This window comes from Kryptolebias marmoratus, linkage group LG18 (assembly GCF_001649575.2).
Source record: "Kryptolebias marmoratus isolate JLee-2015 linkage group LG18, ASM164957v2, whole genome shotgun sequence".
Taxonomy (NCBI): Eukaryota; Metazoa; Chordata; class Actinopteri; order Cyprinodontiformes; family Rivulidae; genus Kryptolebias; species Kryptolebias marmoratus.
The window spans coordinates 4,038,089-4,063,044 of record NC_051447.1 but is presented as its reverse complement, the minus strand read 5'-3'; the positions used below and the strand labels follow the sequence as shown (position 1 = coordinate 4,063,044).

The following is a 24,956-nucleotide window of genomic DNA, read 5'->3' as shown; positions in this document are numbered from 1 at the left end:
CCCTCTGACAGGACAAACATGTCCCTCTGACAGGACCAACATGTCCTTCTGACAGGACCAACATGTCCCTCTGACAGGACAAACAGGACCCTCTGACAGGACCGACATGTCCCTCTGACAGGACCAACATGTCCTTCTGACAGGACCTACATGTCCCTCTGACAGGACCAACACGTCCCTCTGACAGTAAAACCTTGAACTCTTGACTCGTGTATTCAGGATTCTGGAGTTTGATTTCTCTGACAGTGTACTGACGGGAGTATTGGGTACTGAGACGTAAAGGAGCTGAAGCTGAAATATTCTTCTTCTTTCAGTTTTTGTTTTTTATTCTCAGGAACTGAGCTAAATCTTTGTTAATGGCTTTAGAGTTTGTGTTGTGAATGACTTTTAGCTACTACCAGGCTAATTTTAAGGTCAATATGTGTAAAACTGACTGAGTTGTAGCCATGTTTGTGTCTGTAAAGGTCAAGAACCACGGGGTGGATTTTATTTAGACTCTAAGAAAGTAATCATTGGATCTACAGCTGGTTAACTATTGGAGATGGCCAGATTCAAAATGGCTGTAGGCATTTCTGGGTGGGATCTCGAGGGCTTCCCAACCAGAAAAAATATAAACCCCCTCCAGAGAGTTTTGGGTATTTGACTTCCTGTTGAGGCGTCCAGAAATCAGCAGATACCTCTTCTCGATGTAACCCTCTGATCTTTGTCCAGGAGAAACGGCCTCCAAATCTCTGTGGTCTGCCCTGCAGGGACCAAACGCTGGCCCAGTCTGTCAATCAGCAGCCACTTCGTCTCCCTTGACGACAGCATTGAGGTCACCTGCACCCCTCCGGTGTCCCCGGCCTCTGATTGTTGGTTCTACAGGAACCAGTATGGTTTTGTACGAGGGTCCTGCAGCAGGAATATAACGGGCCGAGAAATCGTCGCCTGGATGACACCAGGCCCGGTGGTTTCCGCCAACCTGACCTGCACCTACAACCCAACCACGAAGTCCTACATCCGCTCCGAGCACAGCCTCCAGCTGCCGGTGTTCATCCTCGGTGGGTCCGTCCGCCTCAGGGAACCCGACAGAACTCGATGACCTAAAAGCTGAACCTGTTCTGATGTCTTTTCAGATGCGAGCAGAGCCACCTCCTCGGTCGAGTGCGAAGTCTCGGTGAGTGACAAAGAGCTGCAGGCGTTCAGAGACACAAGATATACGACCGTCGGTGAAAACGGACTGACGGTTACCGTACAGGTGACCAGCGGCAACCTGACGCTCGGCAGGACCTGCAACTAGTCCCTGAAGGAACAACTCGGTCAAATATCGTTCAGAAAAGTCTAACTTGTCACTTATTTGAAGATATTTGCTAACTTTTCTTCAGTTTAAACATTTTAATACTTTCTGACAAGTTTTTTGCTCATCAAAAACTTTCCAGCCTTAAATTACCCTGTCCCAACTGTGATACAGACCTGACAAGCAGAAACAGATGCGTAACAACTGATCTAACTTAATTAATGTGACAAAACATAAAAATATTACGTCTTATTTGTTTGAAATCAAATAAAAGTCAAAGTAAATGTAAGAACTACTGTGGTTTTATTTGTGTTTTTGCATATTTTGCTGATTTGGGTCCAGAAATATCAATATTTTCATCGACATTTTGTCGGATATATTGTATTTAGAACATGCTAAAATGTATAAAAAACAAACATTTTACTGAGATTTTGTTCAACTTAAATTTAATTTAGATATTTTTCTAAATTCAGCTTAACTTTAGCTTTTAGTTAATGCAAACACAAACTTGAATATGTGTATATATTTTAAAATTTAAGGCAAATCAATGAGCTCATTGTGTTTACATTACATTATAATATTATTTTGAAATAAATCAGCAACATTTTGACCAAATAACCCCTTAATGTATTCACAGTAACTATAGTTCATGTTTCTGCGTGGTTTAAGCTAATATGCTAACAGGTAACAGTTAGCATGCTAACAGCTAAGGTGATGAAAACAGTACTTTTTCTTTAATAAAGTATTTTTTTTAAACAGTATACTATATTAGTACTCAGTCAACTCCCAAATGCCACCATGACCCCTCTGACTGGCAGGGGCATGCTGGGAAATGTAGTCCGTTGAGCCATTTTTGAGCCGGCGGAGATGAAAGAGGAAAACTACGTTACCCATCATACCGCGCACGTTTTCTTCCTCCTCTCCTTCCTTCCTGCAGTCTCGGCCCTTCTCCGCTGAAAAAAGAAGATGAGAAGCCGCTGCAGGAGCATGAAACCGGGCCGAGTCTGAACCGAGGCGGGCTTCCAGCGGAATGTCGGCGGAGCGGCTGCTGCCGGAGCGGAGGCCGAGCTCAGCTGCCGATCCCCGGCCCTGAACGCGACGCGACCGCCGCCGGAGCCCCGCGCGCAGCCTGGAGGAGCAGCAGCGGGCGGGTGGAGCCGCAGCCCGCCGGGCCGAACCGAACCGAACGGAGGCTGTCGTCCGTCCCGACGACGATGCACAGAAACCCGCAGGACTGAAGTGTCGTAGCGCCTCGTCCTGAACCCACACCTGATCTGCCCCCTCATCCAGGTGAGAACCCCCCCGACACGAACGGGGTCTGAGTTCTGGGCCCAGTGGACCTGTCCTGTTGGAGCAGGTGGTGCAGTGAAATCTGTGACCTGTCAAAGTGATGCCTCATCAGCTGCTCTGAAAACCTGCAGAAACAGGTTAAATCTGCCACTTTAACCCGATTTAATGTTTAAAAGTTCAACCGAGCCAAGAAAACAGAAACTACAGCCGGCTCACAACAAATTACTGCAGAAACGGCCTTAAAAAGGCACAAATTACCAGAAGGAAACTAAAACTAACCAACAAGCAGCCAGAAGGAACAACAAGCTGTAAAACAATCAAAGAAAAGGAGAATTACTGCTAAGAAATGACCAAAAATTCAAATGAAACACAAAAAAACAAAACTTGAACATTTCTATAGAAATTTGGTGCTGCAACTCCATCTTTCTTCTATAATAATCAGTTCAGATTTGTAAAAAAATAAGGCGAGACTTATTTCATCGTGAAACAACGAAACATCTCTTCTTTTTAAAATTTCTTTTATTTAAAATACTCAATATTCAGCTCTTTTATTAAAAGTTGGAATTGTGACAAATTTTAGTTTAGATTTAACAGGATTAATGCCGCCTGTGGCTGGTTGCCATGGTGATCCCGCCTTTTCCAGGCAGAAGGGGGAGGGGCATCGAGCAGCACCAGATAAAATAAATATCCCTGCGTGAAAACTGAGCAGTTTCATAAACAACTCTCGAACTGAGAGCGGAGCATCGAACTGGAACACCTCACGGGACCAAAAAAACCCAAACGTTTTACCTGCTCGAAACTACAGGAGGAAGCCTCATAACAACTGAAAAGGAGCATTTTCTGCTAAAAGATGTGCCGAATGACTGCAGAAATTTGTTGAAGAATGAACTGTTGAAGCTAAAAGAAGAAGAGCAGATGCTCAAATCAGCAAAATAAGAGCTAAAAGCTAAATGTAGCAAAAATCCATAGCTAAAAACTAAAATTAGCAAAATGGTAGCTAAAAGCTAAATGTAGTAAAACAGTTGCAAAAAGCACTGATGTGGGTCTGATGCGGGTCTGATGCGGATCTCATGGTCTGATGCGGGTATGATGGTGTGATGCGGGTCTGATGTGGGACTGATGGTCTGATGCGGGTCTGATGTGGATCTCATGGTCTGATGTGGGTCCGATGGTCTGACGCGGGTTGGTTCTGGCCTCTTCCTGCAGGCTGCAGCATGGAGCGCTCCGGCAGCATCCAGCTGGACATCCCTGACTTCAGTAACTCAGTCCTGACTCACCTGAACCAGCTGCGAGTCCAGGGCCGCCTCTGCGACATCGTGGTGAACGTTCAGGGACAGAGCTTCCGTGCGCACAAGGTGGTACTCGCCGCCAGCTCGCCGTACTTCCGTGACCACATGTCTCTGAGCCAGATGAGCACGGTGTCGCTGACGGTGATCCGGAACCCGTCGGTGTTCGAGCAGCTGCTGTCTTTCTGCTACACGGGTCGCCTCTGCCTGCAGCTCGCCGACATCATCAGCTACCTGACGGCCGCCAGCTTCCTGCAGATGCAGCACATCATCGACCGCTGCACACAGATCCTTGAGGGCATCCACCTAAAGATCAGCCTGGCCGACCTGGATGAGGGGTCCCGGGAGGAGGAGGCAGGTCGGGGGCCCAGGAGCAGCAGGACCCTGGAGGCCGTGGTGCGAGGAGGCGGTCATCATGGCGGTCTGCGGCTTCTCGGCCCGCGGGGAGGCGCCGAGCCGTGCGAGGTGGTCAGCCCGGCCGAGGAGCCGCTCAGCCCGCCGCCAACCGTGGAGCACAGCGGGCTGGAGGGGCCCGGGGCCACCAGCAGTAGAGTGGCCAAAGAGCCCATCCTCCGCATCAACCGGGCGGGGCAGTGGTACGTGGAAACCAGCAGCGAGCCGGAGCGGACCGACAGCGCCGAGGACGGAGTCAGGATCAAAACTGAGAGGATGGAGGAATGGATCGGCGCGGGGGAGCCACAGGAAGAGGGTGGCCCGATGGAGGAGGGGGCCACGGTGATGATCGACACGTCGGGACGCAGCACGGTGGTGACGGCGCCACTGGGAGCGCTGGGGGCCCGCAGCGCGCAGCCGTCCTCCAGCTTCAGCGAGACGGACAGGTGAGTTCCTGTTACCTCCAGGCGTCCGGCGGCGGTCCGAACCCGTCTGATGGTGTGTGTCCGTCAGGTTCAGCCCCACCGGCAGCGTGGTGGTCCTCACGGAGCGCCAGAGGGCGAAGAGCGAGTCCCCGAGCAGAGCCGACGAGCTGCGGCAGCCGAACTCGCAGGTAAGAAGGCAGAAATCCGACTTTCGTCTGAGCTCTGCCTGAAAGTAGCCGGAGCAGAAATCCGAGCGGCGTTTGGATCTCCTGCCTTTCTCGCTGTAGTCTTGTTTTCCTCTGCTTGTCAGGGCGAGGAGCATGCGGCGTTCGATATGGGCGGATACGAGGAGTACCTGAGGGAACAGGTGGGAGACCGCTGGTTCCGCTACAACCCCCGGCTGACCTGCATCTACTGCTGCAAATCCTTCAACCAGAAGGGCAGCCTGGACCGCCACATGCGGCTGCACATGGGAATCACGCCGTTCGTCTGCCGCATCTGCGGGAAGAAGTACACCCGCAAAGATCAGCTGGAGTACCACATCCGCAAGCACACCGGCAACAAGCCCTTCCACTGCCACGTCTGCGGAAAGAGCTTCCCCTTCCAGGCCATCCTCAACCAACACTTCCGCAAAAACCACCCCGGCTGCGCCCCCCAGGAGGCCCACAGCGCCTCCCCCGAGACCACCACCACCTCCGTCACGTCCAGGGGAGGTCCGAGTGACGAGGCCTCACCGAGCCAAGAGGAGCCTGAAGGCGGTGGAGGCGGCGGCGGTAACGGTGGGGGCCAGTACGGGGAGGGTCCTCAAACCTCGGTTTCCACCACGGGGCCCGACTGACCTCAGCAACAGGACGTGGGCGGAGCTAAGTCTGATCCTGTTGTACCTGAAAGCCGTCGGGGATGTTCTGACGACAACAAACACCTCAGAGTCCAAACTGAGATTTATTTCCGCTTTAAACCGCATCTACCTTCACTAACCAAACCGAACAGATTAAGCTAAATGAAGAAAACGCCACACACTTGGTCCACACACAACAACCTCATTACGCCACAGAGTTCAGTGGTTCTCGTTTGCCTCCGTCAACGTTTATGTTACACATTTATACTTTTATATTTACAGGTTCACGAAGCAGCGTCACAACAGTCCGACTTGTGAGGACTTTGCCAAAATACTCAGTGCCAGTTTACCGGTTCACATCCTTTGTATTTGCCTTGAGACAATCCGGAGCAGTCAGGTTAACAATCGTTAGAATTTATACACTCTTTAAGTGCCACAGTGGTAGAGATTTCATTTTAACACCAACAGAAACTGTAAAGAGTTAAATTCCAGTGTGATTGGAGTTAATTTTAGGTTTTCGTTCGTCTCATTTCAGACGAATATCGGTGTCGTACCACACAGTTTTACACTACATTGTTTAAAAGTTTGTTAAACTTTTACAGCACAGGTCGGTTAGTCTTATTATAACTTAGCAGGTTATATTTTTATTGTTTACCAGTTCTTCTTTAGAAATTTATTTGACTAAAATATATTAAATATCTAATTCCTGGAAGTTAAAACTAGAGTTTTGCAAAGAAGGCAAATTTTAAATATTTGTTATCTAAATAATAGGTTCATATTAGTCTATAGAAATCCCATTTATTATCGTATTAGTAAAATAAATAAAAAACAAGAAAAGATTGTTTTTCAACATTCCTACATTCTAACAAAATGGCTGAAATACCCATGCTGAGCCACTAGGTGGCGAGAATGCCCACGTTAGCAACATTTTTTTTAAAAAAGTTAGTTTTTTTTATTGTTTACAAATTGATGTTTAGGCTCAGTTATTAACAGTTTTAGCACATTTACAGTAAAACGTAACAAATGCAGAAAAAAACAACAACTCCATTGTTGTTTTTGTTTTCTTGGACAAATCGAGACAGTTAGCAAGTTTCTGTGTCTTTATTCCTGAAAAACAACCATACTTTTGGAAAATGTTAAAAAAAAACAACCAACCTCCGTTTACATATGAATGGGAGGCACAAACGCAACGTTTTTTAAAAATATCTGTGGAAGTGTGGGCGGGGCCTAATTACTTAATGCATCATTTTATTTAGTGTAAATGTTTCATACAGATTTTAAACCAAACTTCACACAAAAATCAAAAATAATTAGCTGTTTCTGTTTACATTTCCATGAAAATATAAAAAATGTCCACTCTTAACAGTACTGTTACTAATAAATCGTCAACTTTAAAGCAAAAATGAGTATATTAAAGGAGAACTTTTATTAAACACATTTACTATAAATGAAATACGTGGTGTTTATAAAGTTTTGGACCTTTTTTAAAGCAGGATGTTTGAGGACCGTATCTTCAGCAGAACTCCAATCACACTGGTTCGGTTAATTTGGCTGTAAAAAGTAAATTATTTTTGGATTTGAGCTTCGTGGCAGTGAAACTTGATGAGGATCTTGTAGATTTAGGCTGGAGCATCTGGCGGGATGTTGACCGAACAAACATGGTAGGAAAACTGGACCCGGTCCAGTCTCGGATAAGCTACACGGCTCAGTTACCTCTCATCACTACGCAATACAGCTGCTGCACACTCAGCACCACCTGGGGGCGCTCTGATCCACGCAGAGATGTCTTCCCAGATAGGGTTTTTTTTTTTTTTTTTATAAACAAGCATGTCTTTATTTTTATTTTGTTCATCTTTACTGTAGACTTTTGTGCTCTGAAAATGTGTAACAGAAGAAAAGGCGGGAAAACCTGATCAGAGACATCTGTCGCGTTTAATGACTCATCACATCTGCTGCACTCAACTTACAATACTAGTTTAACTGAATTCCTTCTCTTCATTTATTTTGTATGAAATATATTTCATTAGTTCAAACATATTTAAGTTTTTTAAACGGTGCCAGTTCATAGAAGTTCGTTGAAGAACTAAACAAGTCCAGTTACTTAAAAGTTCAATTCAAACCAGTTTATTTCCTGAACAGTCCAGGTAAATTCAGTTTTAAAACACTTCAGTATAATTCCAACTCAATAATAAATCCAACTTGTTCCAGTTGAATAGTTTGATTAAATGTAGAGGTTAATTCAACAGTCAGTTTCAGTGTATTGGTGATGTTAAAATGGCCGTTTTCAAACAGGCTTTATGCCGTTTCTTTTGTTAAAGGAGCTAACAACTTTAAAACAGGCTGACGCTAACAGTTTGTCTTCGGCAAAAATACTGAAAATCAACATTTTATCCAATCAAAGCTGCTGCTCACAACAAAAAGACCTCCGTCGCTTATCGCTAACGTCACTCGTTGGTTCCCTGCTGTCGGCTCTTTACGTAACAAGACTTTATTTGCTAACAAGACATCTAATGCATAATCTGCATCCAGCACTAGGCTGCGTTCCTCGGAAGTCAGAACTAGGATCTGGGAATGACGTCAGGCCCAACTGAACTATGCTCCAGAAGCAACTGGAAAAATCAGCGTAGTTTGCTAATTCTTATGCTCAGTAACCAAGCTAACTACCGTTAGCGCTACAAGTCGATAATGAATTCTCCACACGCCGTACTTTCAAACACCAGAACATGTCCACTCAGTGTTGTTGGACAGGACTGTGTCCAGCTGGATTAATGGTGGACAAATCGACAAAAGTGAGAATAAAATCAAAATTACTGTAGCTACCCCAACTGAGTCAGCCATATTGGATTTTGAGGATGGGCCAGGGTCATTCCAGCTCATATTTCCGACTTCTGAGCACAAAATGGAACGCACCACAGGGCTGGAAATAGCAGGGGTCAAAGGTCACTTGGAGACAACGCTGCATGCTCACCGCCATATTTGTAGATAAGCTAGTGAATGGTCAAGGACATCTCTGTGAAATTATTGATGTTATTGATCAAAAACCAGAACCTTGACCCGTGTGCCCTTATGTTTTTTCCAAGACTTCATTGACTTAAAGTCCGGCTGGAATATTGTTCACTGGGGAGCGTTTATTTGGGAGACAGGAGGGGTTTTTTGCACAAAAGATGGCCTCCGTGTTAACATTTTTTAACAGCTTCAGCACGATGGAGCTGAAAATGACGGTGAGCCCGTTTAGTGCGACAAATAAAGAATAAATAATTTAACAAATGTAAGTTTACACAGAGTGCAGCAATAGTAATGTGTCATTAATGACAGGTGATCTGGGTTCACATTAACCGGAAAAGGAAAACGTCATGGAGCCTGTCAGACCAGATGGATGTAGAAACCAGGCCATGGAGCTGGACCTAAAAATAAACAAACTCCAGAGGTTAAAGTTCACCTGTGTGGAGGTGAGCGCAGGTCAGACCAACTGGCAACCAAAGGACAACGGCATGGCCTCCAAAACGCCAAAATTACTTCAGCACTTAACTGCAAGAAAGAGTCATGGACTAAATGTTTTATAAGGAAAACAGAACAATGACAAATCTACACATATTATTAGACAAACATATTTAAACTACTAAGATAATTGTTTTGTTTTTTTTGGCATATAAATGATGTAGACGAGTTGGGAGTCGAAGAGTTGTGGAGGTAGCACACGGATCCACTGTTACTGTTTTCTACAGGACTGTGAATCAGATTCTCAGTGGAGAGAAAATGTTTTTATGCAAGTGAAGCCAGCGGCTCTGTCCTCACACCGAATGACTCGAGATTTCCACAATAAGAGCCGCCGCCACGCTCACACTTCAGGCTTAACCAGGATCTATCAGGTATAAAGACTTTCTTCTTTATTTTTCACTCAAGTGGACATTTCCCCACGTAGCAGAACGTTAAACCTCAGTGCAGTTTGCACCCTGCAGAAATTAAAATCACCTGTAAATAAACACACGAGCAGCAGGTAAATTTTGAAAATCCCTGACATGGGGCTACAAAAATACAAAAAAAACAGGGCTGGGCAATATGGAACAAAAAAAATCTAATATTTAAAACCACAAGACCTCTTTTAAGTGTCCTGCAGCCTCAGTAAATTCAGGTTTCAGTTTACCTTCAGTAACAGTTTTAATGAGTTCATGATCAATGTGACCTCAACTTCCACCATACATTTCGTTTTCTGACGTGTTTTATCGCACACATATCACAGTGTATTATCAATTTCACCTCAAGCTGACTGGTTGAAGTTAAAATTTGTTAGACTGACGATCCATCTACACTACTATGCATATTTTTTTAACAGGTTTGTTTTTTCCGTCCTTGCATTTGAACGAAAATGTCACTAGGTGGCGAGAGTGTCCACATCAACAACGTCAAAACACAGGACATTCGTAGCTGGGCAAAAGATTATCTTTGCTGTTTGCTATGTCTTCCTTTTTTTAATTGACACCAAATTTTGATTCACTGAAAATATTTGTATATAGGAATCTCACCAAAACTTTTCACATGCAGACGTGCAAACAGAAAAACCTGTTTCTAAAGATACCTGAAGTAGTGTGGATGCGGTCTGAAAGTGGTTTATAGCTGTAATTTGCAAGGGAACAGGGAAACTGTGAACTTTGGTCCTTCTCTTTTTTTCCCCAATTACCACCAACTTCTTAAAAATAACAGTGTTTTATTCTCTGCGAAATTAGCTACTGATGCAATAAAGAGTCCAAACTCAGCTCTGAACCGGTCTAAAACAGTTGCATCTAAAGATAGTGTTGGTTAGTCAAGAAGTTAAGATGGTTATGCTAGCCAAAACTAAAGTCAAGCTAAAGTTAATGCAGTCTGGTTTTAGAATTTCTCTATCTGGAGTTGTGTGAATGCAGTTGAAAAGTGGTTTCTATAGGATGTTTGCTTAAATACAGGAAAACTAAAATGTCAATTCAATTTCTTTAAAACTATTTATTTAAAACTAAAATATTGTATTTTGTTCTCTGATGGCAAAATTAGCTATTGATGCAATAAAAAAAGCCCAAATCCAGCTCTGAACCAGTCTAAACCGGTTCCATCTGGCTCAGATTGTTAGACCAGTCTGTCAAAATGCTAACCGTTAGCTAGTAATTTTCAGGTTGAACCATTAAAATTATTTTAACCAAGTCAGACTAAAAACAGTGGTGTAAATTTAATCTATTGTTAAAACCTTTACATATATTTCTTAGTTTTATGCAAATTAAGATATTGGGTTTTGAATAAGTTAAAAAATAAAACTGTTATTATAGCCAAAACTAAAGCCAAGCTGATAAGTTTTAAAAAGAGACTTTGTTTACTTTAGCTCCACTTTAGTATTTAAACCGTTTTTTTTAAATACTAACCGTTAGCTAGTGATTTTCAGGTCGAACGGTTAAGACTATTTTCATCGAGTTGAAGCAATGAAATTAAATTCTAAATACTATTAAACCCTTTACAAATATTTTAAATTGGCGTGGGTAGTCAAGAAGGTAAAATAAATATTTCTTTGTTTAGTTATGCTAGCCAAAAGTAAAGTCAAACTAAGGTTAATGCATACTGGTTTTAGATTTTCTGACATATTTGTGTCGGTTTAAAACTAGACATTTTATGTCATTATTACACAGGTCAGATGTGTTCATTTTTTAACAAAATACCTCACGAATCTAAATGTTTAGTTTGCCATGCCGATGTAAGTTTCGTTAGCTTGTTGACTATGTGCAGGCTAACGCAGATGGTGTGTGTACAACATTTAACAAATGAGAGGAATTGAAGACATTTCTTACGGTTTGTGGTAACTTTGTACGTTTTCTATCCTGTTAGTTGTGAGTCGAACATTTTGTGTTTGAAATATTTCAAGCAAAAATATTAAATAACGTAAGAAAAAAGAAAGTTGGACATGTCGCCCAGCAAGGTTCACAAAGACGTGAACGTAGTTTGTTCTCTGTTTTAAAGGAAAAAAGTCACAGATGCCCAAATCAGACAAATTTTTCATGTTTTTAAATTTTGTTGTTTTTTTTTTTTTTGTCTCTAAAGCGTAGTAAGATCCGGTCCAGTCTGGTCTTTTTAAAGGGATCTTCAGGGGGAAAAGTCGGATCAAAATTTTATTTTAACACATTTAAAAACCTACAAATTAATTGTTTTTAACAGTGTAATGTATCGTCTTTTAACTTGCAAATGTTTGCTATGAAAAGCAACAATTGGGAATGTTTTTCAAACAGCATTTCTGGTAATTTGGACCAGAAATGCATCATAAAGTATATAACTTATTTTTGAGGTTTATTATAATATTTTTACATCAGAGTTTCATGCATGTAGACCTTTTGTTAGTTTATTAATTGAAAGGAAGCAAAAATCCGACCTTTCCCTTTCAGTAATTTCTTACTTGTGGATGTTATCTCAAGATAACTTATTTATTTAAATGTTAAAAAGCTAAATTTGTCGTGCACGTGTCACGACATGGATACATGGGCGCGACATAGAACCACCAATTTTCCCGTTATTTTCAGAAAAACCGATATCTTGTTATCTTGACAAAACAAAGCTTGGTTATCTCAAAATAACTAACTCGTTATCTTGAGAAAACCACTTCAGAATGATTATTATTTTTCTTCTGTACTTATTTTACATCACTTTTTTTAGTTTTGAACTGTGAAAAACGGCCAAACCTCAACCATCATTATCATCATCACCATCGTTTGGGATTCTGTTTTTTGATTTTGAGGCTCGACTTTTTGTCCGATTATATCAAGTTTGCTTTGTTAAAACATGCCAAATGTTGTTTTTAATGTTTTCTTTAGCTTGTCTGAAACTACTTGCTTTTTTTATTCTGTGAATCCAATTTTTATTATAAATAATATCCAGTAACCTTGACCACAATATGCCTAATTATAAATGAAATCATTTAATCATAATCACTTAATGAGATTACTCTTTACTGTTGATTCCTCAAAGTATATCCTAATATATTGAAGCAGAAAATAGAAAAGAATGGAGTTTAGTAAATGAATTTTCAATATTGTACATTTTTTAAAAGGAGGTACCTAACAAGCTCTTTTAGCAGACGAACCTAAAAGGTTTTATGTGAAGATCTTTTATGTTGCATGTGTTTGTTGCTAAATCATGTTGGAGTGTGTGTGTGTGAGAGTGTGTGTGTGTGTGTGTGTGTGTGTGTGTGAGGCCAAAGGTCGACTAGTTTAGAAAAATGTGAAGAAGCTTCTTTCACTATGACCACTAGATCACTCACAGGTCGGATCTCCTTCTAAGGAAATAAAGCACTTTAAGTGTCAAACAGCAGCGACTCTCCTCGTTTTTTCCTCGTCGTCCAAACGCTCCACAAACTGATGGTTGCAGAGAATGCACCAAGGTTCTCGTTTCTGTCTAAACAAAAAATAATGCAAAACTTCAACGATAAGACGTTGAACCACAATGTTTTGGTTTATTTTGATTATCTTATGATTAGGGTTTACTGGGTTGACTTTTGGAAGCGGTACATTGAAAGAAAAAAGGATTTTGTTGAAACAAATGGTCAAATCCATCAATCAAAGTTTAAATGTGTGGCTGAACTGGAGTTTTGAGATCTTTAACGGTTTTTACACAATGAAAGTAGAGAGAAATGAGTGTCACTCTAACTTCTGAGCTGTCTAAACTTTTTAGTTTTAAACTCCCATTGACTTCCATTGTACCCGAGCTCTGAAGTTCCTCTTCCAAACTGAAAACGGAGGCTCTGTTTGACTCACCTCCTCCATAAAACTCTTGAAGTAGATGTTCACCCAACGATTACCTTCCTGACTCCGATGCTGGTTCATCACATCTCATTCGGATTTTTGTAACAATCTCAGTTTAAGACTTTAATAAACATTCAGGAGGAAACTCCAAGAAGTCCCTGTTTGAACCGCCTGCAGATAATTTAAACTCCTGGTTATTTATTTCAACTTGAATCAGTTTACAAACTCAAACTCTGAAGGTTTTTAGTGTTGCCAGTAGATAAGAGTCAATAGATTCTTCACCATTCCTTCAAAGAACATTTGAAGTTCTTGGAAAACAAACTGGTTTAAACTTCAACACAATTTATTCATCTCTGCAGAGTCGTTATGAACATCTTATAGCAAAAATAAAAATCTGTAAATCTAGTTTCAATCTTAGCTGAGTTCCATTCTTATGTGATTCTGATTTTTTCGGCGCATGTTGAAGAGGTTTTACTGGTCGCAGGGGTCGGCCACGCGGCCCACGAACAGCAGCGTGTTGACCGTCGCCTCCCTGATGAGCACCAGGAACGGGCGGTTGGCCAGGAAAACCTCACGTTGAAGGTTGAAAGAGCGTCCGACGGCCACCACGGCCGTGACCGCCGCCGCTTCACTTCCCTCCTCGTTGACCTGAAAACAGAAAACATTGACGTTTGCAAGCCTGCCCTTCAGTTTGCTCCACAACCACCTCTTTGTTCAACTGATTTCTGTGTGTGATTCATGAAACAAACAGGAGATGTTCTCCTGACTGACCTCCAGGAAGGTTTTGTGGAAAGCTTCAGAGATGAAGAGACTGTCGCTGCCGTCCTCCAGGATCCCTGAAACACAAACACCCAACAGAGGAGGTTTTAGATTATTGGACGTTAATCAACAAATAAATCATTTTCCAGCTCCAACACTTTGAGACCCGTCGCTGTGAGAAACCATGCCTTTGGCAGATTTTAAACTCGACAGGAGGTTTTCCGGGTCGAATTTAAAGGAAGGAAAAGCCTTGTTTTGTTTAAAACTTTGTTTAAACTGATAAATCAAACTTGAACTCTGGTTAGAAGCTGTAGATCTGACCTGCTCTCCCCTGACGCGAGACCTGAGACCCTGAACCTGAGACCCAAAACCTGAGACCTGGGACCTGAGACCCTGAACCTGAGACCCAAAACCTGAGACCTGGGACCTGAGACCCAGGACCTGGAACCCGAGACCTGAGACCCAAGACCTGAGACTCGACACCTGAGACCCGAGGTGGACCCACCCGGTAGGCTGGCCTTGTTAGCGTTGAACAGGTCTGTCAGCCCCATCTCCTGCAGCTTCTCCTTCAGGCTCAGGTTGTCCTGCACCCTGAAGCGAGGGACGGAGGCGGAGACAGTGGTGTCTTTCATCTGGTCCAACCAGCCGTTCAGTTTCTTCAGGTCCAGATTTTCCTCCACCTGATCCCAGAAACAGCAGAACTTCACTGAAACGGGAAATCCGGCAGACACAAAGTCCACACAAAGTGGATTCAAACTGGACTCAAAGTGGATTCAATCTGGACACAAAGTGGATTCAAACTGGACACAAAGTGGATTAAATCTGGACATAAAGTGGAATCCAAAGTGGACCACACGAAAAGGAGAATGATGGACACAAAGGATTACCTCACTTAGCGGGTTCCCTCTGCTTGGCAGGATGATCACCATGGTGATGTCATCTCCTGTGTACGGCATCTCCAGCAGCTGCACCTTATCGTCGGGGAAATGTTTGTACCTGAACTGGGTCTCCTGGTACATCATAGGGACCTGGCAGGTGCGATCTGTGCTGACATAGAAGTCTGACGGGGAAACGTACTCTTTGGGAAACTTATTCTTCCACTGACCCTTAGAGGTAGAAAAAAGTCACGGTAGGTTTTAGATGGTTAAACCTAAGCAGCACAATAACATGATCTTTGTTTTACCTGAGCAGCTTCAGATGTAGACATACCTTGAAGAAAATGGTGTTGACAAGAACCAGGACGGTGTTGGAGTCCAGCGCCCCTGAAGGCAGCGTGTCCCGGATTCGGTTGTTTGTCCTGTTGGAGATCCAGTCGTTAATGGTGACTCGAGCCTCCTCTGGATTCATCTGGAATAGAAAACCAGAGTTACTGAGCGATCTGCTGCTGCAGTTTGTTAGAGTTCACCGAAAACATGAAGTAAAGAATGATGTTGTCGGCATAAAAGGTCATTTTATCAGGAACAACCGATGACTGATTTTAAGGCCTATCAGTCAATCTGGTTCCTGTAGTTTTGATTAGTTTATCGATGCCGTGGTCCCGGTGGAGGTCTGCACTCTCCGAGTTACGATGAATACCTTGAAGTTCAGAGGCAGCAATTTTGCTCCGTACACCGTCTCGCTGATGTTCTGGTACGTCTCGTTGAAGACGAGGGACTTTTCCCCGAACAGCCGGTTGGCAGAGATCAGCTCCGTGGTCTGGTCCTTCTTCCTGTAGAGGCGGCAGTTCAGTTTGGCGAAGAAGAAGTGGACCTGGTCCGACGTCTTCTCCGAGATGGTGTCAAACTGAAACACCTGCGGACATGAACACAAACACGTGCTTGCCTCTGGAAAATGGTGTTCGGGTCAAGTCACCTTCCTTGAAGGTTTAAGAACTATATCTGGTCTCTGTTGCTGATGTTCAACCACCGACTACCAGAGTTTAGAATGATGCGTTTTAAACAGCAACAGAAGCAGATGCTGCTGAAGGGATTTTAAAGTATGAGCAGAGAGATGTGAATAATTTGCCGTTTCTGTTTGGGACTCTGCGTCTCTCTGACCTTCATGATCTGCTCCAGTGTCTGGTTGCAGGCTCCCAACTTGGTCATGGCGAACGCAGTGGAGATGCTGATGGGGGATATGAAGATGTTTTGTTCAGGCGTCCTGCCGCGGGTCAGCTGTTTGTACAGAGACAAGGCGAAGTGGCTGTTGGCGTTCGACAGCTCCCATACTCTGGGGTTCATGGGCTCTGGAAGGACTTCGGACTTCAGCTCCGGCTCCGGCTCCTCCGGGGCCTCTGGTTCAGGCTTCCGGTAGATACAGCGCGGCTGTAGAGCGAGGTCTTTGGGTTTGGCGCTGCAAATGTCCATTTCGGCTGAAGATATCCAAGGTAGAAATGCCAGGAACAGCAACCAATCAGCAGACCTCATCCTGCACCAAGAACCAATTAGACGAGACTGTTGAGTTTCACAGAAGAAAAAACAGTTTTTACTTCTTAAACTGTCAGAAGAAAATATCTAATTCTAGAGTTTCTGTATCGAGACAGAAAAAGACTTGATTCTTATCAGTGAACAAAAACACTCAACAGGTTCCACCGAGTCGTTCCAGTTCCTGATCAAGAACCTCCTCCAGCAGCAGAACTCTTAGTGGTTTCCTGTTTGTCTCTCATGGTTGTGGAGGAGTTGTGGCCCACTCTTCTTTCCAGCGTTGCTTCAGCTCATTGGTTCCTGTTTGTTTCTCTCATGGTTGTGGAGGAGTTGTGGCCCACTCTTCTTTCCAGCGTTGCTTCAGCTCATTTGTTTCTGCTCAGCTCTCTGAGGTTCTGGACTCTGACTGGACCGTTCTGTTGTAGATTAGCTGCTGTGTTTGGGATCATTGTCCTTTTTGGTCCAAGCTTCAGCTGTCGGACAGATGGCCTCACATCTGACTCCAGAATCAGCCCAAACCATCAGCCCTCCACCACCGTGCTGACAGCTGGGAGGAGCTGTTTGCTGCAGTGCATTCTGGGTAAACATCTGTCCTCTGGTCTGGTTCTGCTCCAGAAGTCTTGTGGTTCCTTCAAGTCAAGCTGCCATGTTGTTTTAGAGAGAAGAGGCTTTAACCTTTGACCTTGCTGATGTCTTTTCACCCTGGCGTTGTGTTAACACCCATCTGACCAGCAGCTCCTGATCCTCTGAGATCCTCTGGAACCAGTTTTTGTTATTTTGTTGAATAAATCACGACTCCGTGGTTTCTGTTGTTTCTTTTTGTCCACTTCAGGTCAGATTAGAATCAGTTTTTTCTGTCCTGATGTATGAAACTGTAGAATTTACTGACTTTCTTTTTTCCCCACGATTGTTAAAAAACGCTTGTTTAAATCCACAAAAACTCCAACAGATAACAGAACATCGAGCTGAAAACAGCTTTGAGGTAAATATTCATTAAAAGAAGAATTGTGAAATATTCCAACAAATAACTTCAGGTTTTTCTCTAGCTTATATTACTCTTTGCGGCTCCAGAACCTTTTTCTTCTTGTTAAACTACAGAAACAGGAATTAATGGAATAAAAGGTTTACCTGAGCAGCTTTGGTGTCGGTTGTTCTGGCTGGTTTTGGTTTTGGGTCAGTGTCCCGCCGAGCACGCAGACCCAACAGCAACCTTTGAGCCGCAGCGCCGTCAGCAGATACCAGGAAACATCTGGAGCTGATCCAGCTGCTCGCCGACCGGACAGGAGGCGGGAGCGATCAATACGCAGCCGAAAACAGATAAAGGTTCATTTTACTCACTTTTCTGTTTAATATCTGAGATATTTTACATGAAAACATAATTTATTGAGGAGAAATGCACAAGAAATGTTTTAAACACATAGTGTCATAAAACATGATTCACATGTTAAATTAAAAAAAATATACATATTTATAAACAAAAACGATTTTCTGCCTGTTTATTTTGTTCCAGATTCACAGGAAATGTTTACAACAGGTCAGTTCATGAAGTTTTAAAGGAAATAAAAAATATTTAAGTTGATATTTTAACAATATTTAAAGATTAATTCAATTAAAATAACTAATTTTGTCGTAAAGTAATTTTTAATTAACATTTTGATTTATTTTTAACTTCTGCAACTTTTGTTTTAAACATCTCAGGTGAAGAAAATGTTTTTAATAAACTGAAAACAGTCAAATGTTTCTATTTTATAAGCTTGAACTAAACTATTTCCGTATTTCACAAATTTATTTTTGAAAAATATTTTAAAAAGTAGTTCAATAAATTAATTGATTTTCTTTAAACAGAATTAAAATGTTTCAGTCTTTTTGTTAAGTAAATGTCAAATAAAATCTAAAAATAAATAATTGCTTTTGTTTTCAGACAAACATTTAAAGCAAAAAGTTACTAAAATACTGATAAAAATTAACTAAAATAAATAAAAACGTAAAATGTTTGCTGTATCGCCCCCTGGTGGATGAACTCTGAAGTTTATTTGTTGGAAGTTGAACATTTCTTTAAATTTAAACACGTTTCTGTAAATAAAGAAGCTTTTTTAAGTTTTAGTGTAAGTTTTATTAATGAAATAATTTCACAAAAAATTACAATCTGTGCAAAAGACGAGAAGAAGAGTAAAACTTAAAAAACTTCACAGAAAAGCAGATAAATAATCAGAGGAAGCAGCCCGGGAGGCTGCTGGTCCTGGTCCTGGATCTGGTCTGAGTTTAGAACTGAAGTCCTGGTCCTGGATCTGGTCTGAGTTTAGAACTGAAGTCCTGGTCCTGGATCTGGTCCTGGTTCTGCCGGGTTGTCAGAACAGTTTGGGGAGCTGCCTCAGGCGCCTCAGGTCCAGCAGGTTCCCCACAGACGCCTCCGGAGGCCTCCTGCTCGAGCGGTTTTCCTTGTCTCCGGCCAGCAGCTGCATTTTGGGGCGCAGCTCCTGGATCAGCTGACTCTGTGGGAGGAGCTTCAGGTTCTGAGCGTTGGTCAGCGGCCGCCGGGCCTCCAGGACCTCCTCCCGCTCCTCCTCCTCACCGTCGTCCTCCTCGATCAGTCCGTACCTCCTCATGTACTTCCTGGTGGCCAAAGACATGTTGCTAGGCGACATGAGGGAGTCTCCGGAGGAGGAGGAGGGGGCAGGGATGTTCTGGGGGGCATGGCCTCCCAGTGACAGCCTGCTGAGCTGCGAGTCGCTGAGGTAACGCAGAGCGATGGCGTTGGCCTCCAGGCTCAGGTCCACGCTGCCTCCGGGGAACAGAGCGCTGCCCGTCCCCTCAGACACCGTCAGTCTGGAAACAACCGCCGCCGGGTTGATGGTCGCCAACGTGCTGCCAACAAACACAACAGAACCGAGTCAGAACCATGCGGCGCCTTGTCTCCTGACCTCACAGGCGGGACCTCCAGTACCTGGCGTTCTCCACAGCTTGGACCTGGGTGGTGTCCATCAGGTCCTTCTCGTCCACGGAGACGCCGAGCTGCTGCAGCTGTCGCAGCGTGGCTCTGACCACCGGGTCTCCGTCAGGACTCTTCGTCTTCTTCTGTTTCCTTTTGGACGAGGAGCAGGAGGACGACTGGGAGGACTGGGAGCGGTCGGAGACAGACGGAGACGTACTGCTCCTTCTGGACCCGTCCTCAGCATCCTGCTTCCTGTTTGACTCCTGGAGACGACTGTTGAGTTGAGTCTAAAGACAAAACCACAGAAAACCTTGTCAGTCCTGGTGCCATCATGGTGGTTCTGTACGGGTTCTGAGGGTTCTGGTACCATGAGGTTCTGGTAGAAACTCTGCTGCTCGTCTGGAGGTCCGAACATGCTGACACTTTCCCCTAGAACCGGACTCTGCAGACCGCTGAACCTGGTGGAACAAAAACACTTCAGCTTTGGAAACTCGAAAGGACTCGTAAAGAACTCAGCTCAGGTGTGTCGCCTCACCTGTGTGGATCAGGAGAGGGGCCGGGCGCCGCCTGACCGCTGACACTGCAGTCCTCAGCCCCGCCCACAGGCTGGTCATGTGACGAAGCCGAGGGGCTCGGGGAAGACGAAGGCGGCGGGTTTGGGCTCCGTAGTTCCTCCCGGTGAAGCTCGTTCCCCCAGAACAAACTGGCGCCTGGAAACAGAAACAGCGGTGAGGGAGTGGGCGGAGCCGAGCGACTGAGTGGCAGCGAGGGAACAGCCTCACCTGTTTCCACGGCGACACTGGCCGTCTGAGCGCCAACCTGCTGGCTGGAGGACTGGAGTGTCCCCTGAGCCTCCAGCAGCATCTGGATCTGCAGACAGACAGGAAACATCTGCATTCGAGCCTCAAACAGACGTCAAATAATGTTCGCGCCCGGGGTGGGGTTTTCAACTGCTGGCCTGGGGACACATGCTAGAGTCCAGCAGCTGCTGCTGACGGACAAACTGTCTCAGTGGACCGTCCTCGGGGACGTTCGGGAAACTGAACCAATCAGAAACGTTTAGCTCTCCTGCTCCGCCCTGAAGGTTTCAGGTCATTCTAGAAGAACCCACCCCCACACACACACCCCACCCCCCCGGCGGCGGTTTCCTGGGTCTGGAGTTCTGTTACCTGAGCCTGCAGGAGGCGCAGCTGGCGGTCCTGGTGGAGCAGGAGGCGGTAGGTGTCCGACGGTGCGACTCCTCCCGTTTTACTGCAGCGGCAGGAGGGACAAGGGAGCCAGGAGGGGGACACAGGGTCCGCCACTGCAGGAGAGGGGGAGTCACTCCAACAAGGGTGAGGAAGAGGAGGAGGAGCGGTGTGGCTGCAGGGACAGGCAGGAGCAGGAGGGAGGAGGAAGGTGGAGGGAGACAGAGTGGAAAGAGGAGGTGAGTTCTGGAGATCTGATGGACGGATGGAGGCTGGAGGAACGGGAGGAGTAGCTGGGCTGTTGGTAGAACGAGGCGGAGTCTGCTGATGGGAGAAGGAGGAGGGAGGAGGAGCACAGTGTCGACTAGAAAAAGGAGGTGTTTGTTGGTGCAAGGAGGCGAGAGGAGCAGGAAGGGTTGATGGACAGTTGGTGGAAGGAGGAAGAGCATTCTGATGTGAGGAAGGAGGAGTGGGGTGACTCGATAAAGGAGGTGTTTGTTGGTGGGAGGAAGTTAGAGGAGCAGGAGGAGTAGATAGGCAATTGGTGGAAGGAGGAGTGTGACGAGACCCAGAAGGAGGTGCAATTTGCTGATAGGAGAAGGAAGGAGGAGGAGGAGGAGTGTGACGGCTGGATAAAGGAGGTGTTTGTTGATGAGAGCAGGCAGGAAGAACAGGATGAAGAGGAGCAGACTGAAGGCTGGAAGGAGGAGGAGCAGAAAGGAGCGTCGGCGAGGAGAAGATGGGGGTGCAGCTGAAGGTGTGGGAGGAGCAGCAGGAGCACGGCTGCTGCAGGTTGGAGTTGGGGGTGCTGTGGAGGTGAGGAGGAGGTTTGGGGGCTGATGAGGAGGCAGAGCTGGGCGGAGCAGCAGCTGGAGGAGGAGGCCTGTGGGCGGGGTCAGAGGCCTGGGCTGGGCTGTGATTGGAGGAGAAGCTGCTGTCAATCAGCAGGGAGAGTTCAGGAACCAACGGCTGAATCCTGCGAGCCTGAAACCACAAATAACCTTCAACATTCACCTGCAAGGGGGCGGAGCCAAAGCTCCAGGTGTTTTCTCTTGTACCACATTATTTCAAAATATCAACTTAGAGAATTTGGTGAAAATAAAAAGATCAGATTTAATATAAACTGCCGTTGTTAAATGCTCTGGGCTCTAAATGACACCATAACCCAGAGAATCCAACGGCTCGACCTCTGACCTGTGGAGCCGGGAGGTGGGGACTCGGAGATGGTCGGGGAGAAAAGTCCTCATCCTCAACTCCTGAGTCCTGATCGCTGACGGAGGGACGAGCGGCGGGCGGAGGTGTTCTGAGGACGGAATCACAGAAACATTATCATCCCGCTCAGAACCATTTCCTGGGGGTCCGCGGGAAGACTTCGGACCTGCTGAAGGACTTCTGAGCCGCTCTGAAGACCTCGGCCTGCCTGTCGTGACCCTCTGGACCCAGCTCGCACTTCAGAACCCGACCTTCCACCGGCGCCACCTGCTGACGACACGAGTCACGTTCAGCTCCCTTCATCGGCAGCAGAGAACCCTGAAACCCGGAACGATTCGATACCTGGTAAAGTGTGACGGACTGGGAGCCGCTCAGCAGCTGGAAGTCCAGCTGTGGTCCTGGTTCTTGTTCTGGTCCGGACCGTCGACACTGGAAGAACTGAGGAGTTCTGTGGGTGGAACCGAACACAACGAGGAGGAAGCAGCCGCTCTCTGACAGAACCCTGAAACCCAACAGGAAACCCTTCAGACATAGAAGCTTTTTTAACTCCTGCCTTCCTTTCTGCCTTTGAGGCTCACCTGTCCTGGAGGGCGGAGCTAAACATGAACCTCAGACACCATGCCCACACCTGGGGGTTGTAGACGTGTGTGACTCCACTCAGCCAGCTGGTAAAGACAAGAAGAAACTTCAGGTTGGGACGTAAATAAAAACAGCGTATTTTCTTCAGATGAAAAACGGACTTACAGCCCGACGAGCGGCAGGCTGGCGGCTTTAGGGTCTGACTCCAACAGAAGGACCAGTTTCCTGGTCTGATCCATGGTCAGAAACCTGCCAGGAACATAAACACGTCAGTAATAGGTGACTGGGCTCCGGCAGGAGGTGGAGCCGGCACGCCTCACCCTCTCTGACGGCCGGCGGGCTGCGGCGGGCGGCCCACGCAGGTCAGACTCCTCTGCAAGGCGGTGGGGACGACGGGGACGGCTCTGACCGGCTGGACGTCCACACCGATGGCGGGACAGACGGCCGACCAGCTGAGGCTGAGCGCCGCGGCGTCGGCGGCCTGCGAGACGACCAGGTGAGCTCTGATCCTCAGCAGGTGAGACAGATCCAGAGTCTGTCTGTCGCTCAAAAACTGCTGCAGCACCTGAGAAAAAAAAACACAGAGCTGCAGCTTTAGCAAACAACAAACAAACAAACAAACAAAAACAAATAAAAGCAGAAACCTTGAAGCACTGATGAAGCTCCGCCTCCGACTGGACGGTGGGGTCAGGCGTCGGGTCGGACTGGACAGAGAACAAACAGGGAACCAGGACATCTCCGGGCAGGAGAGCAGACGGAACCCGATCCAAGGTCCCGGCCTGATCCCGACCCGCAGCCCCGGCCTGATCCCGACCCGCGGCCCCGGCCTGATCCCGACCCGGGTCGAAGCGGTCCAGGGTCACGACGACGCCTTCCTCATCTGGACCACAGATGGAGACACACAGCCAGGTTCAGGACACGAAGCGCGGGATCAACAAACCTGCCGTCTGGGAGGGGAGGAGTGGCAACCTCTGACCTGAGCTGACTGACGCTGATCCTAGGAAGAAACAGAGGAGGCGGGGCTTGTTGCTGCGGCGGGCGTGACGCTGGGCCAGGCGGAGAGCTTTTTCCAGGAGGACGACCCGCGGCTTCCTGCAGGGAAATGGAACGTCAAAGTTTCTGATTTAAGTTTTCTGTTGACAGGATCAGGATTGGGATCAGGTGCGAGTTCACCTGTGAGCGCAGAGCTGGAGGTGGAGCTTCTCTCCCGCAGTGCTGCTGTCCCACAGAGCCGATCTGGATTCAGGAAAACTCAGCTGAGTGAAGGAGTTTCTGTGAAACAGATTTATTATTAACAACACAAGGCTACATTCCTGTTCCTAAATATTTATCCTCAAACAGACAAAAATAATCTAAAAAAAACTAAATGTTTGAATGTATTTAGCAGCAGCTCGAGTTAAATAATAAAATGAGATTTATTTCTCTCCTGGTTCTAATTTAACATGAAGTTATGGACTCAAAATTCTTAAACTTTAATTTATACAAAAATCTTACTGGATTAGTTGAAGCTGCATCTTATTTTTAGGCCTCAGGTTTGAATCAAAAACTTGATTTAAATGTTTTAGAAATGTGTAAACAGTCTTTAAACCTGTATCAAATCAACATATGTATTTAAAACATAAACTTCTGTTAGTGTTTATTTTTATTTAAAACTCCATGTCTGAGCTGTCCCATCACAATAATCTGAGCAATTTATCTCATTTCATGTTTCAAACAAACTAAAATATCACTGTTTTTAAAAAAATATATCTTTTTTTGTACCCAAACAAATCAGCTGTGAGAATCTGAATTAACTTGTTTTAATCCAATTAATTTAATCGTTATGGTATCAGTTAATTGTTCAGTTTTTTTTTCATAATAAAACTTAAGTTTTGACAGCTGCGGGTTTAAAACCCCGATTAAAGCGTCAGTTTATCTGAAAACCTAACATTAAACTCACCTTCCTCGGATGTTTCCCGGATTAAAAACCTCCTGGAAGACCCCTCCGGCCAGGGCCTGAAAGTTCACCGGGCAGCTCATCCCCGACGAGGCCGACAGGAGCGGAGCTGCGAGCGGATAACAAACCACCGACCTGCCGCTGAATGCTAACTGTATGCCAACAGTATGCTAACGTTAGCTCCCCGGTTAGCTTCACCTCACAGCCGGCATTAGACCCGAACCTGCGGGTCAGTCACAGAAAACCTAACGAACTCACTTCTCGAACCGAATTCATTCTCGTTTATTATTAACGAACTAGATTTGAAAAAAGAAAAAAAATGTCGAAAAGTTGAGCGCAGTTTAATTATGGCGCTGTTTCCAAACTCCACTGGCGGGGTAACTCGGCAGACCAATAGGAAAATTCGTTGCAAACAAACTGACCAATAGCGTGCCGTTTTGTTCACTCGTCAGCAGTTGTTAGCTGGAAATACCGTCTTAGTGCTCGATATCGCCCCCTGCAGGCCAAATAAAAAAATAAAAATATTTTCTATTACTAAATACATAAATAGAGGCTATACGTTTCTATTTTTTAGAATAAATAAACTAAAAAAAATGAATATTTTCACGTAGGAACATAGCTGCTAGTCTGTTATAACGAACTTCAGTCAGCTCTTGCCTTAAAATAATATATTAGTGCCTTCTGAATTATTTG

At 45.3% G+C, this 24,956-nt stretch overlaps 4 protein-coding genes across 7 annotated transcripts in view; 2 read left to right on the top strand and 2 right to left on the bottom strand.

Moving 5' to 3' along the window:
* Nucleotides 1–1,565, top strand: part of LOC108248668 — a 3,365-nt gene extending 1,800 nt beyond the window's left edge. Inside the window, exons 4-5 of the mRNA XM_017437592.2 lie at nucleotides 750–1,040; nucleotides 1,116–1,565. Of these exons, the coding sequence (XP_017293081.1) occupies nucleotides 750–1,040; nucleotides 1,116–1,279 (455 nt within the window). The 3' untranslated portion in view covers nucleotides 1,280–1,565. The remainder of the gene's footprint in view (nucleotides 1–749; nucleotides 1,041–1,115) is intronic.
* Nucleotides 1,566–2,181: 616 nt separating this feature from the next.
* On the top strand, nucleotides 2,182–12,825 carry zbtb37 (zinc finger and BTB domain containing 37). Its single transcript, XM_017437609.3, has 4 exons — nucleotides 2,182–2,566; nucleotides 3,773–4,691; nucleotides 4,759–4,858; nucleotides 4,981–12,825. Exons 2-4 carry the CDS (start codon nucleotides 3,781–3,783, stop codon nucleotides 5,506–5,508), a joined length of 1,539 nt encoding a protein of 512 aa, XP_017293098.1. The 5' UTR covers nucleotides 2,182–2,566; nucleotides 3,773–3,780; the 3' UTR covers nucleotides 5,509–12,825.
* Nucleotides 12,826–13,434: 609 nt separating this feature from the next.
* On the bottom strand, nucleotides 13,435–17,651 carry serpinc1 (serpin peptidase inhibitor, clade C (antithrombin), member 1). Of its 3 annotated transcripts, none has more exons than XM_017437585.3 (8): nucleotides 17,546–17,651; nucleotides 16,052–16,421; nucleotides 15,591–15,806; nucleotides 15,225–15,362; nucleotides 14,903–15,121; nucleotides 14,521–14,695; nucleotides 14,028–14,092; nucleotides 13,728–13,904 (listed from the first exon to the last, which is right to left on the bottom strand). In XM_017437585.3, the coding sequence occupies exons 2-8, from the start codon at nucleotides 16,418–16,420 to the stop codon at nucleotides 13,728–13,730; spliced, it is 1,359 nt and encodes a 452-aa protein (XP_017293074.1). In that variant the 5' UTR covers nucleotide 16,421; nucleotides 17,546–17,651. The 3 variants fall into 3 exon arrangements, with proteins under 3 accessions (XP_037837134.1, XP_017293074.1, XP_017293075.1); XM_017437586.3 differs by having other exon boundaries at nucleotides 16,052–16,447; nucleotides 17,546–17,646; XM_037981206.1 differs by lacking the exon at nucleotides 17,546–17,651 and having other exon boundaries at nucleotides 13,435–13,904; nucleotides 16,052–16,420.
* An 866-nt stretch (nucleotides 17,652–18,517) lies between these two features.
* On the bottom strand, nucleotides 18,518–24,707 carry stil (STIL centriolar assembly protein). Of its 2 annotated transcripts, none has more exons than XM_025010948.2 (17): nucleotides 24,267–24,707; nucleotides 23,501–23,599; nucleotides 23,304–23,419; nucleotides 22,972–23,207; nucleotides 22,648–22,892; nucleotides 22,493–22,576; nucleotides 22,327–22,413; nucleotides 22,091–22,250; nucleotides 21,915–22,018; nucleotides 21,731–21,839; nucleotides 20,519–21,520; nucleotides 20,132–20,219; nucleotides 19,885–20,059; nucleotides 19,717–19,807; nucleotides 19,362–19,636; nucleotides 18,743–19,282; nucleotides 18,518–18,668 (listed from the first exon to the last, which is right to left on the bottom strand). In XM_025010948.2, the coding sequence occupies exons 1-16, from the start codon at nucleotides 24,344–24,346 to the stop codon at nucleotides 18,766–18,768; spliced, it is 3,468 nt and encodes a 1,155-aa protein (XP_024866716.1). In that variant the 5' UTR covers nucleotides 24,347–24,707; the 3' UTR covers nucleotides 18,518–18,668; nucleotides 18,743–18,765. The 2 variants fall into 2 exon arrangements, with proteins under 2 accessions (XP_024866716.1, XP_037837053.1); XM_037981125.1 differs by having other exon boundaries at nucleotides 21,915–22,015; nucleotides 24,267–24,704.
* Nucleotides 24,708–24,956: the final 249 nt, after the last annotated feature.

Excerpts from the sequence above, each read along its gene's own strand:
- serpinc1 (XM_017437585.3), bottom strand. The coding sequence starts at position 16,420 with ATGAGGTCTGCTGATTGGTTGCTGTTCCTGGCATTTCTACCTTGGATA. Across the intron at positions 15,122-15,224 it reads TCAACACCATTTTCTTCAAG|GGTCAGTGGAAGAATAAGTT; the intron begins GTATGTCTACAT and ends TCTACCTCTAAG. Across the intron at positions 14,696-14,902 it reads GAGGGAACCCGCTAAGTGAG|GTGGAGGAAAATCTGGACCT; the intron begins GTAATCCTTTGT and ends TTCTGGGATCAG.
- stil (XM_025010948.2), bottom strand. The coding sequence starts at position 24,346 with ATGAGCTGCCCGGTGAACTTTCAGGCCCTGGCCGGAGGGGTCTTCCAG. Across the intron at positions 23,208-23,303 it reads ATCAGCGTCAGTCAGCTCAG|ATGAGGAAGGCGTCGTCGTG; the intron begins GTCAGAGGTTGC and ends TCTGTGGTCCAG. Across the intron at positions 19,808-19,884 it reads CCCTCTCCTGATCCACACAG|GTTCAGCGGTCTGCAGAGTC; the intron begins GTGAGGCGACAC and ends TTGTTCCACCAG.
- zbtb37 (XM_017437609.3), top strand. The coding sequence starts at position 3,781 with ATGGAGCGCTCCGGCAGCATCCAGCTGGACATCCCTGACTTCAGTAAC. Across the intron at positions 4,692-4,758 it reads AGCTTCAGCGAGACGGACAG|GTTCAGCCCCACCGGCAGCG; the intron begins GTGAGTTCCTGT and ends TGTGTCCGTCAG. Across the intron at positions 4,859-4,980 it reads TGCGGCAGCCGAACTCGCAG|GGCGAGGAGCATGCGGCGTT; the intron begins GTAAGAAGGCAG and ends TCTGCTTGTCAG.